Source organism: Rana temporaria, chromosome 13 (assembly GCF_905171775.1).
Source record: "Rana temporaria chromosome 13, aRanTem1.1, whole genome shotgun sequence".
Lineage (NCBI taxonomy): Eukaryota > Metazoa > Chordata > Amphibia > Anura > Ranidae > Rana > Rana temporaria.
Genome location: NC_053501.1, coordinates 113,468,195 through 113,488,242, shown reverse-complemented (window position 1 = coordinate 113,488,242; position 20,048 = coordinate 113,468,195). Strand labels below are relative to the sequence as shown.

The window sequence follows — 20,048 nt, the reverse complement described above, 5'->3', positions numbered from 1 at the left end:
CATACACGAAAATGAAAGTAACTTTTTCTCAGAGGTGCAGCCATTTCGTATGAGAAGGACTTCGAAACAAAACATTAATGTAGAGGTAAATAAGATGGACTTTTTTACGGTTGTAGTACTTCGTAGATGATAAAATGTTGTTGATTGCTTTCTGTATGCTTTTTAGAGTTCACATTTTGTTGTTTGTCTGAGTGACTCTGCGATTAGAAGATACGAGTAACAGTGTAATAGTGATAGTAAGAGTCTAACCTATGGAGAAAACAAGAAATGTTTTAATTGAATCTGCTAGAACCAGAAGATTTTAGGTATGAGAAGGATGGACTAAAAAGGTAAAGATCTGGGTGTTCCTTGTACACCGGAGCGCTACATTCTTTTTTCTTTTACTTTGTTGTTGCTGTGTATTTTATTTCCTGCTACTGCGTAGGTCAAAGGATTGTCCTGGAAGATACATAATGTTTGTTTCAGCAAACCTTCAAATTTAAAAAAAAAAGAAAAAAAGAGAAACAGGAAACCTATTTAATGCTTAGATTGTTTTCAGATCCTATGTAAATATTTTGTTACTTTGTTTTTTGTAGCTTTGTATTAACATTGTTTGGAAACATTGTTTAGAAAACAGCCTGTAGCTTTAGTTTGTGATTGCATTTGGGGTGCAGTAAAACTTGGTGGAAGAGTTGCACTTTTAGGCTCCATTCACACCTGAACGCGGCGTATTGTACCGCGATTTGCCGCGACAAATTGCGGCGTTTTGTCCCGTGATTTGCCGCGACAAAACGCTGCGTTTTTTACCGCGGTTTTCGCTGGAGGGGTGATTTACACATTGTCGGCTATGGCCGAACGCCGAAGCCGCCTGAAAAAAAGGGTCAGGGACTTGTTTTGAGCTTCAGGCGTACGGCGTTTCGGCGTTCGGCGTGGAGATGTGAACCATCTCCATAGCCGACAATGTTAAATCACCCCTCCAGCGTATTTCAGGCTGCAATAGCGTCGGGCGTCAAAACGCCTAGGTGTGAATGGAGCCTTACTACTCCTCTGGACCTGCAAAAGGCAGCTGGACAGGGTTGTAAATATGTCATGTCTTTGATAGCTTTGCTTCACGGCTTGGCAAAAATGATCATGTTTATTGGGCAGTACGTTCTCTGAACGTGTCCTATTCATGTGAATAGTGCATGCGCAAGTGGTGTGCCAGGGCACACCCTAATCCTGGGGTTGGCAACCTGTGGGCAGGTGACAGGTAAACCACAATCCTTCCTTGCCAACCCTCAGAACCTGGACAGGAGGGGTGTAATTTAGTGGAACCGATCTGTATTTTCCTCCTGCAGCAGCTGAAAGTAGGCTTTTCCTCCTACTCCCTTTTGTCAACATTCAGCTGCCACAGGAGGAAAATATAGGGGATTGGCACTACTATATGCCACCTCCGCCACCCCTCATTTCCCTGTTCCTCTTCCTTCTGTTGCCCGGGTCCCCCATGGGCTCCCTTGCTCCCCCTTCCTCCCATTGTTTCAGGATGAAGAGCGGGAAAGAGGCCGGTAAATATGTCAAACGCATATGTGTTTGAGCTTTGCGGTGCACACCCTAATGCAATAGGCTGCGCACACCTATGGTGCCGTGCCACAACTGCATGCCTAGTGTTTGGCTCACACTCTAGTGCAGTATTTCCATAAAAAAATAAAACAGGCATTTGGGACGTGGCAGTATGTATGTTGGGGTGCAGTGGCGGTGCATCCATAGAGGGCGCAGGAGTGCCGCCCCCTTTCTCTCCTGCACCGCCACTGAATACAATACACAGATTCATGCATTGCATGAATCTATGTATTGTTGCTGCCACCCACTATTCAGATGGCCGGCCCCCTGGTGAGCGCCGGCCATCTAAATAACGGCAGCTGGTTGGCTTTGGAAGTGTCTATCAGAGCCAGCGGCTCTGATAGGCTTTCCAATTACAGCCCTCAGGCTGTAATCGGCTTCCAAATAGTTATCCAGGGGACGCACGGGGGGTGCGTTCCCTGGCTAACACTGACAGGCGTCTCAGCCAATCAGGTTTACGGTTCTGGTTACCAGTAACGTGATTGGCTGAAGCGACATCGAGGACGGAAGAAGACATCGAGGGACCATGAAAGGAGGATGGCTGACCCCAGAAAGGTAAGTGCCGGGCAGGGGGGCAATCTGACTGGCAGCATTTTACAGGGCACAGTGGCGACAATTGATGTGGGCACGGTGGCTACAATTGATGTGGGCACAGTGGGGACAATTGATGTGGGCACAGTGGGGACAATTGATGTGGGCACAGTGGGGACAATTGATGTGGGCACAGTGGGGACAATTGATGTGGGCACAGTGGCTACAATTGATGTGGACACAGTGGCTACAATTGATGTGGGCATAGTGGCTACAATTGATGTGGGCACAGTGTTAACAATTGATGTGGGCACAGTGGTAACAACTGGTGTGGGCACAGTGGTAACAACTGGTGTGGGCACAGTGGTAACAATTGATGTGGGCACAGTGGTGACAATTGATGGCATGGCACAGTGGTGACAATTGATGGGCACAGTGGTGACAATTGATGGCACAGTGGCGACAACTGATGGCACAGTGGCTGCGCTTGATGGCATGGCACAGTGGCTGCATTTGATGGCACAGTGGCTGCGTTTGGCATGGCACAGTGGCTACAATTGATGTGGGCACAGTGTCTACAATTGATGTGGGCACAGTGGCTGCAATCGATGTGGGCACAGTGTTAACAATTGATGTGGGCACAGTGGTAACAACTGATGTGGGCACAGTGGTGACAATTGATGGCATGGCATAGTGGTGACAATTGATGGGCACAGTGGTGACAATTGATGGCACAGTGGCGACAACTGATGGCACAGTGGCTGCGTTTGATGGCATGGCACAGTGGTGACAATTAATGGCACAGTGGTGACAATTGATGGCACAGTGGCGACAATTGATGGCATGGCACAGTGGCTGCATTTGATGGGCACAGTGAGGCTGCAATTGCCTTTTTTTTTCGTTTGTTTGTGCCCCCCCAATTTTGAGCACCAGCCGCCACTGTGCACCCCATAGTCATTGTTATACAAAATGTGAATGCAGCATTTGAGGTTTGTGCATATTTTTTATCGGTGACTGATTATTTGTCGTCATTCTATCAACATTTACTGAACTTTATTATTATTGCAGATGATTAGAAATGTGATGATTGTGTGAATGGGCTCGGTGTGCGCAACAAACCGATCTCTGCTCTAAATGGGCTGATCACAAAAATAAACAATCAGAAATGGAAGAAAACTCACTTGGTAAGCATCAATAAATATTTACCTTTTATTTATATCATCTTTACAAAGAAATACAGCAAAAATAGTTCATAAAATGCATATTCAAATGTGTTTTATGAACAATATTTTTTCTTTAGGAAGCTTAGAGCTGAACCTGAGTAATTTTTTGCTGGGTGGGGGAGGGGTAGAGCACCAAACACATTAGTTATATGTAATGATATGCTTCCTATCCGTATTTATCGGCGTATACCGCGCACTTTTTTGCCCTGAAAATCAGGGCAAAATCTAGGGTGCGCGGTATACGCCGATACCCGCTTTCCCGCACCGAGTTTGAATACTGCGCCAACATATACCGAGCGCAGTACACTCGTGTATTGTTGGGCAGTCTCGGCTCCTCCCGCGCTGACATCCTGGACGTACAGGACATCAGCGTGAGAGTAGCCGAGCATTGCCGACAATACACGAGTGTACTGCGCTCTGTATATGTCGGCGCAGTATTCAAACTCGGCGCGGGAAACGAGCGGGGAGGACGCCGCAGAAGGACGCCGCAGAAGGACGCCGGACCCGACGAAGAGGACACCCGAAGCCGCAGAAGGACGACGGACACCAAGACACCAAAACTGTAAGTACAAAAAAACGTTTTTTCCACAGGATTCGGGGCAACTTTAGGGGTGCGCGCTATACGCGGGAGCGCGCTATACCCCGATAAATACGGTACCTGCAGACTGCTGCTTCATGTAAAAATCCTCCCTGCAGTATTCTCCTTTGTAGCCACCCACATATCTTATGTGGATGTAAGAGATAAGCCTTGTACACACCATCGAACTTCCAACCACCTTTTGTGTGGATTTTGGTCCAAAGGGGCGTGAACTTGTTCTGCATACACACGGCACAATATTGTCAGCCAATATTTACCAAACCACCTGGTTTTTCAGCTCTTTACCGCCACCCTTTGGGCAACTTCTGCTATTGTTGTCTGATGTTTAACATTGGTTCCGAGCATGCGTGTTTATACTTTGGATATTGCGTACACACGATCGGATAAACCGACCTAACAGATTTATTGCCCAACAATTGGTGAGCATGAACAGCCAACTTTTGTTGCTGTTAATTCAGCCAATAATTGTCTGATGGAGCGTACACGCGGTCGGATTATCCGACCCAACACGTCCATCAGACAATTATGGCCATAAAATTGGATCGTGTGTACAAGGCTTTAGAGTGATTGTAAAGTCGAATTTCTTTCCCTATAAAAATAACAAACATGTTATACTTACCTCATCTGTTGCAGTTGGTTTTGCACAGAGCAGTCCTAATCCTCCTCTTGTCAGGTTCCCTGGCTGGAGCTCCTGGCCCCTCCCTCCTGTTGAGTGCCCCCCACAGCAAGCAGTTTGCTATGGGGACACCCAAGTTGAGCTGCAGCTCTTTGTATCCATACAGACACGAAGCTGCGGTTCGGCCCCGCCCCCTCTCTCTCCTGATTTGCTAACTGACTTTGATGGACAGCAGCGGGAGCCAATGGAGCTGAGCCAATCAGGAGGAAGAGTCCCGGATGGCTGAGACACTTGTCGACATTACTGGGTAGAGATGGGGCTCAGGTAAGTATTAGGGGGGCTGTTGCACACAGAAAGCTTTTTATTTTAATGCATAGAATGCATTAAGATAAAAAAAAAACGTCTGACTTTACAATCACTTTAAAGTCATCACTGCTAGTCTGAAAAGTTGCACTGCTCATCCGCCCCCTTCTGCCTTCTCCACCATTCACAAAACTCATATTACAACACTCCCACAATGCATTGTGTTCAGTGAATGAGCAGCAAAGACCCTTTCTGCTCCTCTTCCATTCACATATGACATGATGCATGAAGATAAAATGCAGGGAAGATTTTATCAAGACACAGGAGCCTGCAGGTAATGGGATACACATCATCAGAGATTTTTTTCTCAGAAAATAGGTGCAGGAACTCAACCACGACCCCGTTCAGATTTCAAAAACAGTAGAAGGGTCTTAGAGGGGCAATAAATACCAGGATTGCATTACATACAGAGTGCAGAGTTCAGGGGGGGGTTACACACAGAGTGCAGAGCTGTCAAGCCTCGTACACACGACAGAGTTTCTCTGCAAAAACCAGTAAGAAACTTGCTGGGAGGAAACCGGTCGTGTGTACATTTTCGTTGAGGAAACTGTCAAGAACCTCGACGAGCCAAAAATAGAGCAAGTTCTCTATTTCCTCGACGGGAATGGAGAAACTTGCCTTGTCGAGTTCCTCGACAGCCTAACAAGGAACTCGACGAGGAAAACGATGTGTTTCGCCCGTCGAGTTCCTCGGTCGTGTGTACGAGGCTTCACTTGTAAACACAGAAACCGGACTTCTGTGTTTACAAGTGATAGTGGTGAGCAGGCACCGAAGGGTCTGAGCCAGAGGTGGTGGAACTCAGTTCCACCAAGTTCCCCCCCATGAAAAAAAACCCTGCACATCATTAACCGTAACTATTGTACGCAAGATACTAATAGGTAGATTCAGGTAGGGGCGCGCAAATCTAAGGCGGCGTAGCCTAGCGTGTTTACACTACGCCGCCTTAAGTAAGAGAGGCAAGTACTGTATTTTCAAAGTACTTGCCTCCTTACTTAGGGCGGCGTAGTGTAAATGCGACGGGCGTAAGGGTGCCTAATTCAAATGTGTTGGAGGGGGGCGTGTTTTATGGTAATGAGGCTTGACCTCACGTTTTTGACGTTTTTTTTTTACTATCCCATAGTAACATCTGAAAAAAGATCTAAAAACACTGAAGCGGCAGACTTTGTAAAAAAAATTATATTTGTCTCATTCTCAAAACTTTTGGCTACAACTGTATATATGTGATCCTGCACACAGCGCGGCTATAGGACGGTCACTAAGTGGTTAAAAGTCAGCAGCTACAGTTTTTTGTAGCTGCTGACTTAAATTTTTTTTAAAAGGTGAATGGAGCTCCTAAAGCCACAATCCTGTAAATGTATTTTCTGTGTTTTTGTAGGGGACCTCGAGAGCTTCCGCCGTCTGTTGTCTTCATATTCCGATTCATCACTGATAAGGATATACGAGTATTACAGAGAGGATCTGGTGCAAATCCTGGAGAACTTGGACACCGGGGTCCTCCTGAGAGAGCTACAATCTCGGAATGTCTTACGCACAGATGTAAGACAAAAATATTTTGAATTGAACTGCAATATATGTCTATGTCAGTTAAAAGCACATGTGAATAGATTGTATTTGCTGCTTAACCACTTAAGCCCCGGACCAAAATGCAGCTAAATGCCCAGGCCAGGTTTTGCGATTCGGCACTGCGTCGCTTTAACAGACAATTGCGCGGTCGTGCGACATGGCTCCCAAACAAAATTGGCGTCCTTTTTTTTCCTACAAATAGAGCTTTCTTTTGGTGGTATTTGATCACCTCTGCGGTTTTAATTTGTTGCGCTATAAACAAAAATAGAGCGACAATTTTAAAAAAAAATCAATATTTTTTACTTTTTTCTATAATAAATATCCCCCAAAAATATATATAAAAACATTTTTTTTCCTCAGTTTAGGCCGATACGTATTCTTCTACCTATTTTTGGTAGAAAAAAATCGCAATAAGCATTTATCGGTTGGTTTGCGCAAAATTTATAGCGTTTACAAAATAGGGGATAGTTTGATTGCATTTTTATAAAAAAAAATTTTTACTACTAATGGCGGCGATCAGCGATTTTTTTCGTGACTGCGACATTATGGCGGACACTTCGGACAATTTTGACACATTTTTGGGACCATTGTCATTTTCACAACAAAAAATGCATTAAAAATGCATTGTTAATGTGAAAATGACAGTTGCAGTTTGGGAGTTAACCACAAGGGGGCGCTGAAGGGGTTAAGTGTGACCTTATGTGTTTACAACTGTAGGGGGGTGTGGCTGTAGGTGTGACGTCATCGATTGTGAATCCCTATAAAAGGGAACACACGATCGATGCGCCGCCACAGTGAAGAACGGGGAAGCCGTGTTTACACACGGCTCTCCTCGTTCTTCAGCTCCGTGGACCGATCGCGGGACTCCAGCGACGATCGGGTCCCGGTCACAGAGCTTCGGACCGGGTCGCGGGCGCGCCCGCGCCCCCGACCCACGGCTGGACAATGGCACAGCACGTACCTGTACGTGCATGTGCCCAGCCGTGCCATTCTGCCCACGTAAATGTGCAGGAGGCGGTCCTTAAGTGGTTAAAGTGAATGTAAAGCCCTCTCATCCTTTCTAAACTCCAGCCATAGTGCTGATCTATAAGGATGTATCCTTATCTGTCAAATGTCTCCCCTCTATCTGTTATAAGGCCTGAAAAACTGCAGATTCTGTGGGCGGGTCTGTTGTCTGGAGCTCGGTGGGCGGAGTCGTGATGTCAGTAGACTCCCTGCCCACCTCTACACTCCCCTTGTCAACATTGTTTCCTGTGTATTCCTTACACAAAATTCTGCTATGATCACTAACATCCAGTCAAAATCCAGAGAGGTAACCACATGACTTCAAAAAAGGAGTGGGGGTGGGAATTAAAAAAGAATGCCTGTCTTCAGGCTAGTGCATGAGATATGTAAATCACCCGTCACTCACAGCAAGGGTGCGGAACGGACTAAGGTTTTTCTCTGTAAGTTCGTTTTATTTCACTGAACAATAAAAGAGGATTGCTCAGAGCTGGATTAACTCTGTGTGGCAAGACTGGGCACAGATGATAGGAAATCTTATTCTCGACATTGTGACATCAAAAAAATAAATAGACATTTTCGGGTTTACATCCACTTTAAGTTTTGTGCAAATCTTTACTTTCTCTGTAAAAGTCAAGGTTGTTCCTGTCCCCTGTCTCCTGAACTTCCAAGGATAAATCTTGCATATGAGCTTGAGATGCCTATAGCTCTGGAACCCCTCATTGTGTTCTTCATGTCTTGGTTTTAGTAGCATTTTAAACAATGTAATATTAATATGAAACCGACACACAAATAATTTTCTATCTATCTATCTATCTATCTATCTATCTATCTATCTATCTATCTATCTATCTATCTATCTATCTATCTATCTATCTGTTCTATCTATCTTGTCTCTGTGTCATGATTTTAAATAACATATATTACTGTTTATACAGTAAAACCTTGGATTGCGAGCATAATTTGCTCCGGAGGTATGCTATCTGCACATAACCAAAGGTAACCGCAGTGCACTGTGTCAGCTGCGTTTGGTATGAATCTTGAGGGGGAACTCCACGCCAAATTTTAAATAAAAAAACGGCATGTGTTCCCCCTCCAGGAGCATACCAGGCCCTTGGGTCTGCTATGTATTTCAAGGGGAATCCCGTACGCTGAAAAAACGGTGTGGGGGTCCCCCCCAAGATCCATACCAGACCCTTATCCAAGCACGCAGCTCGGTCGGTCAGGAAAGGGGGTGGGGAAGAGTGAGCGCCTCCCCTCCTGAACCGTACCAGGCCACATGCCCTCAACATGGGGGCTAGTTGCTTTGGGGCAGGGGGGCACCCTGCGGCCCCCCCACTCCAAAGCACCGTGTCCCCATGTTGATGGGGACCAGGGCCTTTTCCCGACAACCCTGGCTGTTGGTTGTTGGGGTCTGCGGGCAGTAAGCTTATGGAAATCCGGAAGCCCCCTTTAATAAGGGGTCCCCCAGATCCCGGCCCCCCACCCTACATAAAAAATATGTAAAAAAAAACACACTACACAGGTTTTAAAAGTAATTTCTTAGTCAGCTCCGGGGGTCTTCTTCCGACTTCGGGGTCTCTTCTTCTGCTCTCGAGTGCCTTCTTCCTTCTGCCGGGCTTCTCCGCTGTCTTCTTGCAGCTCTTTTACCAGCGGGGGGGGGGGGGGCGGTCTTCTGTTGTCTTCTTCCCTCTTCTCCGTGTCCTTCTGCCGGGCTTTTCCGCTGTCTTCTTGCAGCTCTTTTACCAGTGGGTGGGCCCGGTCTTCTTTTGTCTTCTTCCCTCTTCTCCAGTGTCCTTCTGCCGGGCTTCTCCGCTGTCTTCTTGCAGCTTTTTTACCAGCGGGGGAGCCGGTCTTCTGTCGTCTTCTTCCCTCTTCTCCAGTGTCCTTCTGCTAGCTTCTCCGCTGTCTTCTTGAAGCTCTTTTACCAGCGGGGGAGCCCGGTCTTCTGTCGTCTTCTTCCCTCTTCTCTTCTTCTATGTTGACACGTTGCTTCCTCCTGCTGTAATGCCAGGTGCGCGGCGTGCACCCATTTATATGGGCCTCTTATGACGTCACAGTCCCATCATGCTCCGGGTGGTGACGACATAAGTGGGCGGGGTCACCCGGTGATATTTGTAACACTAACAATGAATGTTAAAGCAATTATCAAAAAACCTCAACAATGTTTTTATTTCCTGAGACTCCTTAGGAAGAGTGGAAGGTACGAGAGACTTTCTATCTTCCGACTTCGGGGTCTCTTCTTCTGCTCTCGAGTGCCTTCTTCCTTCTGCCGGGCTTCTCCGCTGTCTTCTTGCAGCTCTTTTACCAGCGGGGGGGGGGGCCCGGTCTTCTGTTGTCTTCTTCCCTCTTCTCCGGTGTCCTTCTGCCGGGCTTCTCTGCTGTCTTCTTGCAGCTCTTTTACCAGCGGGGGGGCCCGGTCTTCTTTTGTCTTCTTCCCTCTTCTCCAGTGTCCTTCTGCCGGGCTTCTCTGCTGTCTTCTTGCAGCTTTTTTACCAGTGGGGGAGCCCGGTCTTCTGTCGTCTTCTTCCCTCTTCTCCGGCGTCCTTCTGCCGGGCTTCTCCGCTGTCTTCTTGCAGCTCTTTTACCAGCAGGGGGGCCCGATCTTCTGTCGTCTTCTTCCCTCTTCTCCAGTGTCCTTCTGCCAGGCTTCTCCGCTGTCTTCTTGCAGCTTTTTTACCAGCGGGGGAGCCCGGTCTTCTGTCGTCTTCTTCCCTCTTCTCCGGTGTCCTTCTGCCAGGCTTCTCCGCTGTCTTCTTGCAGCTCTTTTGCCAGCGGGGGAGCCCAGTCTTCTGTCGTCTTCTTCCCTCTTCTCCGGCGTCCTTCTGCCGGGCTTCTCCGCTGTCTTCTTGCAGCTCTTTTACCAGCAGGGGGGCCCGATCTTCTGTCGTCTTCTTCCCTCTTCTCCAGTGTCCTTCTGCCAGGCTTCTCCGCTGTCTTCTTGCAGCTTTTTTACCAGCGGGGGAGCCCGGTCTTCTGTCGTCTTCTTCCCTCTTCTCCGGTGTCCTTCTGCCGGGCTTCTCCGCTGTCTTCTTGCAGCTCTTTTGCCAGCGGGGGAGCCCGGTCTTCTGTCGTCTTCTTCCCTCTTCTCTTCTTCTATGTTGAAACGTTGCTTCCTCCCACTGTAATGCCGGGTGCGCGGCGTGCACCGATTTATATAGGCCTCTTATGACGTCACAGTCCCATCATGCTCCGGGTGGTGACGACATAAGTGGGCGGGGTCACCTGGTGATATTTGTAACACTGACAATGAATGTTAAAGAAAAAAACCTCAACAATTTCCTGAGACTCCTTAGGAAGAGTGGAAGGTACGAGAGACTTTCTATCATTCTGCTATTCAGAGCATACTATCATATTGTATTCTAGTTTGGTATCCTAACTGCATTTTGGTGAACAGGAATGTTTTAAGAAATTAATTCATACAGCACAGAAAATTTTCGTATTTTTACATACCTGTGTGTGGGTAATGTGCAGGCAATGACAGTTTTTTATGTATAACGTGTGGAGTAGAAATGTAATTTAATTGTGAATTTGTGTTTACAATCATTTTTTATCTTCTGATCAAATTTTTTTTTTAAAGAAAACCATATTTGTGTTTCAGAGCCTCCGGGTAAGGGAAGAACATATGAGCAGGACTGCCTTCTCTCACTCCTTGTTACAAGATATTCAGGATCGGGGAAGAGAAGCTGTGATTGGACTCTGGGAATGTCTCTGTGTGCTAAAGGAAGATCAACCTCATTTATTTGCAGTTCTAGAAGAAATCAACCAGAAAGGTAACAGGACTTTGTGTTTGCAATAACAATTGTGACAATCCTGGGATGCAGTGGTGGCATTATGGGTGGAGGGATGAATCACATTGTTCAGTGGGGACACGGACACCTCTTAAGGCCCCATACACACGACCAAACATGTCTGCTGAAACTGGTCCGCGGACCAGTTTCAGCAGACATGTTTGGCCGTGTGTAGGCCCGAGCGGACCATTTTCGGGCGGATCGGACAGGTTTCCAGCGGACAACTGTTTCCTGGACTTGCTTTAAAACAGTCCGCTGGAAACCTGTCCGCCCGGACATGTACGGTCGTCTGTACAGACCTACCGTACATGTCCGGCCGCCCGCCATCCCTCGCATGCGTCGAATGACTTAGACGCATGCGTGGAAGCATTTAAAAGGCAGGCCCGCCCACGTCGCCGCGTCATTGTCGCGGCGACACCGCGGACACGCCCCGCGTATTGTTTACGCGCTGACTTCTGTTCGATGGTGTGTACAGCCATCGAACAGAAGTCCCCGGGCAGACATGTCCGATGAAAACGGTCCGCGGACCGGTTTCATCGGCCATGTCTGCTCGTGAGTACAAGGCCTTAGGCCTCATACACACGGGCCAGAATCTCATTAGGAAAAAAAACGTTGTTTTTCCTGACGAGATTCTTGGCAAGAATCTCTTGCCGCCCGAGTGTACACACACTCCTTTCAAAAGAACCGCGGTTCTTTTGAAAGGCAAGAAAGCTGTGACGTCATCGCGTCATGCCGTGGAAGCTACCACGCATGCGTCAAAGTCATTTTGAGCATGCGCGGGTTTCCACAACGACAGGTAAGTATACACACTCTTGGGTTTCTTGTCGGGAAACAGGACGTCAAGAATCCAGATGAGAAAATAGAGATCAGGATCTCTATTTTTCTCGTCGAGATTCTGACCAGATTTCCAGACGAGAAACCCGAAAAAGCCTCTTACACACGCTCAGTTTACTTGGCAAGAAAGCTCTGCCAGCAGTTTTCTTGCTGGTTCTTGCCAAGAAAACCGAGCGTGTGTACGAGGCTTCACACGGGAATCTCAGATACTGAAGATTCTGCTGGAGGGGTAGCTATTCAGGAGAGGCATAGGCAGAAGGACAGGTGAGTATTGATCTTTTTTGTGGGTGTCATTTGTGTTGTTTTATAGCCTGTCTCAGAGTCTCTATGATTTAAAATTGTGGCATATGGTTTCTATGATTCTAAACTATGAAATATGACTTTTCAGGGAGTCTAAAATGAAAGTTTAAAGTTTCCCAGTCTCAGAGATAAAGGGATTTGGAGGGAATACATGTCAAAACAAAAAGATATTGCTGGTGTATAAATAATCCAAAATAATGAGTTGGATTTAATAAGTAAATACCACCTGGAAAAAATGGACAGTACACGTTAAACTATAATGGAATCGGGCATTGCGGTATGGTCTTTCTCCTGTGGCACAAAATGTGAAAGTTACATAAAACTACTCTTCTGTGTATGTAAGGCATTGTCCATGCAAACACTAACCAGTGTTATAATGGGGAAAAACACAGATAGCCAGATTCAGGGAGAGATACGCCGGCGTATCAGTAGATACGCCGTCGTAACTCTGAATCTGCGCCGTCGTATATTTAAGCGTATTCTCAAATTGAGATATGCTTAAATGTTGCTAAGATATGACTGCCGGCGCCGTCGTATCTTAGCTGTCTGTTTACGCTGGCCGCTAGGGGCGTGTACGCTGATTTATGCCTAGAATATGTAAATCAGCAAGATACGCCTATTCACGAACGTAAGCAACGCCCGTCGCAGTAAAGATACGCCGTTTACGTAAGGTGTTTTCAGGCGTAAAGATAAACCACCAAAAAGATGGGGCAGCCAATGTTAAGTATGGACGTCGGAACAGCGTCGCATTTTTCACGTTTTACGTCGTTTACGTAAGTCGATTCAGAATAGGGTTTGGCGTAGGTTACGTTCACGTCGAAAGCATTGACTATTTGCAACGTGATTTGGAGCATGCGCACTGGGATACGTCCATGGACGGCGCATGCGCCGTTCGTTCGAAGCGTCATTTACGTGGGTTCACGATTAATTTCCATAAAACACGCCCACCTCTTCCATATTTGAATTAGGCGGCCAATTTACGCTACGCCGCCGCAATTTACGGAGCAAGTGCTTTGTGAATACTGCACTTGCCTCTCTAAATTGCGGCGGCGTAACGTAAATAACATACGCTACTCCCGCACAAATTTAAGCCGCCCTACCTGAATCTAGCTAACAGAGTTTATAACTCTCTCTTTACCTAAATTAGCGAGGAACAAGTATCAACCGGTTTAGTATGCTATTTCCTATTGTTTACCAGCAGAGAAAGGTACACAAGAAATTATTAACAGAGTGAAGAGCCCGAAATCTCCATACAGATGAGAGGGGAACTGTCTATATTATTTCACTATTATTAAAATAAAATAATTCAAACCTCATAGACCTTATTGCAAATCATGGGATTAAAATATCAAGACACTTTTCAATTTATACAATTGTAGCACTACCCCCGGATATTTTTGGGCGGCGTGTTACCTCGTGGCTGCTCCGAATTCCTAGGGGTGAGTGATGCCTATTGCATATAGTAGAAGTAAAGGAATGTCCACGACAGGTGCTCTTTGCTGTGCTCTTTATTACCCAGCCGGGTAAAAACAGTAAACTTGTGGTGAGGAAAGTATATCTGAAGAAGAAGGGAGAACAGATTCAGGCGTGATGATAGGAAACAGTCCTGCTCCCAAACGTAATTCTTCTATGTGCCACTCCAATCAGAGTGGGTTTTGCGTACCCGGACAGGCCTCTCTCACTGACTTGGCACCTGGAGTATCACTCAGACAATTGTAGGATGAAGTCTCTGCCACAGACCCCTCTCACTGAGCCTCAGAAAGATACCTCTGCCACAGGTCCTCTCTGGATTGAATTCTTGGAGATATCTCTCCTTACGTGAGTTACGCCTGGATCTCCTTCAACTTGTCGCCCAGGTACCGACTGACCAGGCCCGTCACTACAGGATAGGCAAAACAAACAATTGCTTGGGGCCCCGAGCTGGCCTGGGGCCCCCAACTTCCCCTTCCCAGGCTGTAGCGTGGCCGAGCTCCTCTTCCTTCCACCTGGAGTCCTGTCAGTCCGGCCGGGTAACGCGCGTGGTACAGGAGATTCAGTTTTCTGTTCCCGGCCGGACTGACAGGAAGTTCACACTGAGTGCTCACTTCCTTTCAGTCTGGCCGGGAAGACAGGAAACTGACTCTCCTGTACCACACGATACCCGGCCCGGGCACTATCTGATAGGGAACTGGGGAAGAGGAGCTCGGCCACACTACAGCGGCAGCCTACAGGGAAGAAGGGGAGGTAAGAATAGAAAAAAAAATTAGTGTAGCATTAACGTAGGCTTTGCATGCGGGGGGCGCTTGGGGGGCCCCATTTTGCTTGGGGCCCCCAAATTCCTTCAAACGGCCCAGCGACTGACAGGTGATTAATCCCTCAGTGTCCGGCTACCTTGATCCCCGGTGGTTTGTCCAGGCCCTTTTGGACCGCACTACAAGTCACAGCAAAGTAAAATAAAACCCAACTGCTGACGCGTTTCGCACTAACACTAAGCACCTGCTTTGCTAAGTGCATTGCCTGCACCTGAGTTGTCTGCAACGGTGGATGTTTGTCTGGGTTCCCACCTGGAGCGGCTATTCCCTTTCCACTGGATGAAGAAGACCCAGAACCAATGATGTCTGCCTCATAAATACCCCTCCCCAGCATGCACATTTGATTGACAGGCTTCCGACAGGCTTCCGACGGTCGCATACATCGCGTCACGAGTAGCCGAAAGAAGCCGAACGTCGGTGCGGCTCTATACGGCGCCTGCGCACCGACGTTCGGCTACTTTCGGAAAATCGTGACGCGATGTATGCGACCGTTGGAAGCCTGTCGGAAGCCTGTCAATCAAATAGGAACGCCCAGTCCCGCAGCCCATACCCGGAAGCGGCGGAGAAGATCTATCTCTAAAACGGTAAGTACGGCTTCGATTTAAAAAAAACACCCGATTCCCCTTGACAAAATGAGCCTCAATCTAATGTTAAAAATTAAGGGCCAGATTCACAAAAGAGATACGACGGCGTATCTCCTGATACGCCGTCGTATCTCCTGATACGCCGTCGTATCTCTGAGATACGATTGTCATATCTATGCGCCTGATTCATAGAATCAGGTTACGCATAGATAGCCCTAAGATCCGACAGGTGTAAGTGACTTACACCGTCGGATCTTAGGCTGCAATTCTAGGCCGGCCGCTAGGTGGCGATTCCATTGCGGTCGGCGTAGAATATGCAAATGACTAGTTACGCCGATTCACGAACGTACGCTTTGCCCGTCGCTGTAAATTTACGTCGTTTCCGTAGAGATACGTGGCGTAAAACTAAACCTGCCCTCTAGGTGGTCTAGCCAGTGTTAAGTATGGCCGTCGTTCCCACGTTGAAATTTGAAATTTCACGTCGTTTGCGTAAGTCGTCCGTGAATGGCACTGTACGCCATTTACGTTAACGTCAAAACCAATCACGTCCTTGCGACGTCATTTAGCGCAATGCACGTCGGGAAATTTTAGGGACGGAGCATGCGCAGTACGTTCGGCGCGGGAACGCGCCTAATTTAAATGATCCACGCCCCATTTGAATTAGGCGGGCTTTCGCCGGGCGGATTTACGTTACACCGCCGCAAGTTTACAGGCAAGTGCTTTGTGAATCAGGCACTTACGCTGAAAACTTGCGGCGGTGTAATGTAAATGGGATACGTTACGCCGCCGCAGCGTAGCCCTATTCTATGTGAATATGGCCCTAACTTTTCGGGTGAACCACCACTTTAAGTTTTGTTTTTTGGGTTCAATAGACTTCAACGGAGAAGCTGCAGAAAAGCATGTTGTGCTTTTTTGACGTGATTTTGCCGGAATTCAGCTTTTTGCATTTTTTAATCTGCCTAACAACAAATTGACAAAAAAAAAGCATAAAAAAATGCCCATGAAAATCACGTCAAAATGCAAAGTGCACTGCAGAAATAAAATCAAACTGCATAGGTGTGAACCGAGCCTTAGATAATATTAATATATTTATGTTTGATTGTAATCCTTATCATAAAAAAAATGATTAATATTTTAACATAGATGGCTGAATAAAATTACACCATTTTTTAGCCAGTACGTCATAATTAACCGCTTAACCCCCGGACCATTATGCAGGTAAAGGACCAGGCCCCTTTTTGCGATTCGGCACTGAGTCGCTTTAACTGACAATTGCGCGGTCGTGCGACGTGGCTCCCAAACAAAATTGGCGTCCTTTTTTCCCCACAAATAGAGCTTTCTTTTGGTGGTATTTGATCACCTCTGCGGTTTTTATTTTTTGCACTGTAAACAAAAATAGAGCGACAATTTAAAAAAAATTCAATATTTTTTACTTTTTGCTATAATAAATATCCCAAAATATATATATATATAAAAAAAAATGTTTTCCTCAGTTTAGGCCGATACATATTCTTCTACATATTTGTGTTAAAAAAAAATCAAAATAAACGTTTATTGATTGGTTTGCGCAAAAGTCTACAAAATAGGAGATAGTTTTATGGCATTTTTATTAACTTTTTTTTTTTTTACTACTAATGGCGGCGATCAACGTTTCTGTATTTTTCTATAGGTGAGGGTCTGGCGAAGCAGATTGCGCTGGATAAGGAGGGGCACCCACTGACTTCAAATCTGAAAGGTAATACATTTTTTTTTTTAAATCAATTTTTTCCAAGGTGCAGACAGAGCTGGTGTTGTTTTCCACAGGCAAAATGTGCTGCTTTTTTGCAGACTCGTGGGGCTTCTATTAATTCTTAAGGGTACTCTCACACATCAGCAAACATGCTGCATTTTCACACATGCCATATCACATGGGGCTGTGGCACCAGGGCCGCCATCAGGAATTTTGGGGCCCCTTACACAGCTTCAGGCATGGACCCCCTGGAGCAGAGAACCGGGAGTGCTGCCGGGGGGTTGCGATCCAGGCCCCTGAGGACCACCAGGCCCCTTAGAGGTCGGGGGAGGGCTTTGGGTGCTGATAGAGCTGCACGATTAATCGTAAGAAAATCGCGATCTCGATTCACCCCCCACCGCGATCTCCAGGACGGCCATCCAAAAATGGCTCTGGCAGAGCCATTTTTGGATTTTTTATATTTTTTTGCAAACATGTTTAAAAAAAATTTTTAGGCCTGAAGAGTACACAAAATCCCAAATATTATATATTTTCTCAAAGCAGACACCATAGAGAATAAAATAATTTTTCTCTTTTCGTCTTCGGACGAACACAGTTTCCTTAAATCTTGACTTGTGGGTTATGTTCCTGTTCTATAGGAGAGGACTAGGCAGAACATGTTAGATATTTAAATACACGTTACTTTAACAGAGTTGAACAGCCCCACCCAGGGGGCGGTCCCTCCAGACATAACCATCCGCCCTGCAGTCAGCAGCTCAGTTTTTTTCTGCCTAGTAGAGGAGTAGGACCTGGCTTATTTTATGATTTTATTTTTGATAATCTTCTATCAACTGCCGGCTGGGTGACAGGCTGGATAATATAGATCCTTGTAGTCCCCCCAGTCCGGCCATCGAGCGTGAGCAGGCCTTAACTGCGCGCTGGGTCGGCCACGACTTACCCCATGGCTCCAGGGGTGGCCAGTGAGCTATATGCTCCGGGGGTTCACATATGACTGGGCTGCTTGCTGTCTCAGTCACAGTGGACCGGGCCAGCAGCTACTCGGTTAAAGGTCTGTCAGGAACGCACCAGCAGGTCCTCGCAGGGACGGGTAAGTGCGGTTCCTCCTGCCTCGGCAGGATGGAACAGCTGGGCATTCCTAGGAAGGGGGTCCTCCTGTCCTCCTCTTCCTCTCCCTCTGTCACTCTTTTTCCTCCTTCCCTTGCGGTGCTTGCTGCGACCGGGGTATACCTTTGTGGCACTCCAGGTCCCTGTTAGGGGCTGTGTGGGGTGTCCAGGCCCGCTCTCTGAGGGGGGTAGTCTTTTTCTTTGGAAGCCTCCACTGTGGCCTTCTCGTCCACATCGCTGTGTTTGGGCGGCATTTTGGTAGTGTCGGCGGCATTTTTCTGTTGCCTGTGTTTATCATTGGAATTCCCATTGGCGGCCATTTTGTTGTGGCTGCGCTGTGACACAGGTCTGCATTGTGGGCGGCCATTTTCTTGTGGTCCACGCCCTTTTTATCTGAGGTGTTTCGGCTGCCATTTTGGAGTGGATTTTTGCCCTCTAGGGCTGGACGGCGCTAACAACACAATTCACCTCACAGGGTTTCCTCAGACACACGCTGTGTGTGAAAGTAGAGCGGGAAGTGGTGCTGAACAGATTCTGCCTGGGTGGTGAGTCCCCTGGGTAAACCCCCTTGATCAGTGCAGCATAAGTGGGTGGAAGTTTTTTTGTTGAAGTATTTTGAGTAAATCCCTAAGGGCTGTCAGTGGGCAACATGGAGTCAGTGGCTGACCTTTCTTCCCCAAACATTCCTGAGGCAGCAACCGGTGCCCCTGCACCTGCAGTTCCCATGGATACTCTGTCGGCAGTCCTGAAGTCATTTGTTGCCAGGGTGGAAGCGGAGCGAGCGTAAGGGGGTAAAAAGCACCCCCTCCCCCGCCATCTTCCTGGGTATGCTCTGACTCAGATTCGGGCCTGGCTGTGGCACAGGACCCTGTTTCTGGACTGTCAGAGGATGCGGACCAGGACCTTCCCGGTGAGGAGGATACCTCGTCCGGGTCAGCGCAAGACAGGGCACTTGTGAGTGCACTTATCAATGATGTGAGGGACTCTCTCAAGCTGGAGGATACAGCTGAGACATCCACGCAGGGCTCAGTCTCTTTTGGGTCGCACAAGTCGAACCGCTCTGTTTAAGTTTTTCCGTATGTGTCTTTCTTTGATAAATTCATAGATAAGGAATGGGAACGGCCACAGAGGGCCTTTTTGGTCCCTCAGCGCATGGCGGTTCGTTATCCTTTTGAGGAGAGCCTTTTGAGAAAATGGGCTTCTCCTCCGATAGTTGACCCCCCCCCCCCCCCCCGGTCGATCGGTTAAACAAAGTAACCGCTCTACCGGTAGAAGGGGCCCCCGTGTTTAAAGGACCCTACTGATAGTGTCATGGACCTGCCACCTAAGAGTTAATAGTGCATTCTGATTCCAGTGATTGTTAACAGGCTGCCTTATTTAACCTCTTTCCCACCGGGCTTGTTTTTCAGATTAAGTGTTTACGAGACTAAAACAGTTTTTTTTGCTAGAAAATTACTTAAAACCCCCAAACATTATATATTTTTTTTCTAACACCCTAGAGAATAAAATGGCAGTCATTGCAATACTTTTTGTCACACCGTATTTGCGCAGCGGTCTTACAAGCGCACTTTTTTTGGGAAAAAAAAAACTTTTTTGAAATTAAAAATAAGACAACAATAAATTTGGCCCAATTTTTTTACATATTGTGCAAGATAATGTTACGCAGAGTAAAATGATACCCAACATGTCACGCTTAAAAATTGCGCCCGCTCGTGGCATGACGTCAAACTTTTACCCTTTAAAATCTCGATAGGCGACGTTTAAAAAATTCTACAGGTTGCATTTTTTGAGTTACAGAGGAGGTTTAGGGCTAGAATTATTGCTCTCGCTCTAACGATCGCGGCGATACCTCACTTGTGTGGTTTGAACACCGTTTTCATATGCGGGCGCTACTCGCGTATGCGTTCGCTTCTGTGCGCGAGCTCGTCGGGACGGGGCGCT

At 47.1% G+C, this 20,048-nt stretch overlaps 1 protein-coding gene across 2 annotated transcripts in view; it reads left to right on the top strand.

The window, feature by feature from the left end:
• Positions 1 to 20,048, top strand: part of LOC120920587 (NACHT, LRR and PYD domains-containing protein 3-like) — a 223,805-nt gene continuing 203,757 nt past the window's right edge. For both annotated transcript variants that reach the window (XM_040332737.1, XM_040332738.1), the window contains exons 1-5: positions 1 to 85; positions 3,178 to 3,293; positions 6,285 to 6,445; positions 11,076 to 11,247; positions 16,944 to 17,009. In XM_040332737.1, coding sequence (XP_040188671.1) covers positions 3,275 to 3,293; positions 6,285 to 6,445; positions 11,076 to 11,247; positions 16,944 to 17,009 — 418 coding nt within the window. In that variant the 5' untranslated portion in view covers positions 1 to 85; positions 3,178 to 3,274. The remainder of the gene's footprint in view (positions 86 to 3,177; positions 3,294 to 6,284; positions 6,446 to 11,075; positions 11,248 to 16,943; positions 17,010 to 20,048) is intronic.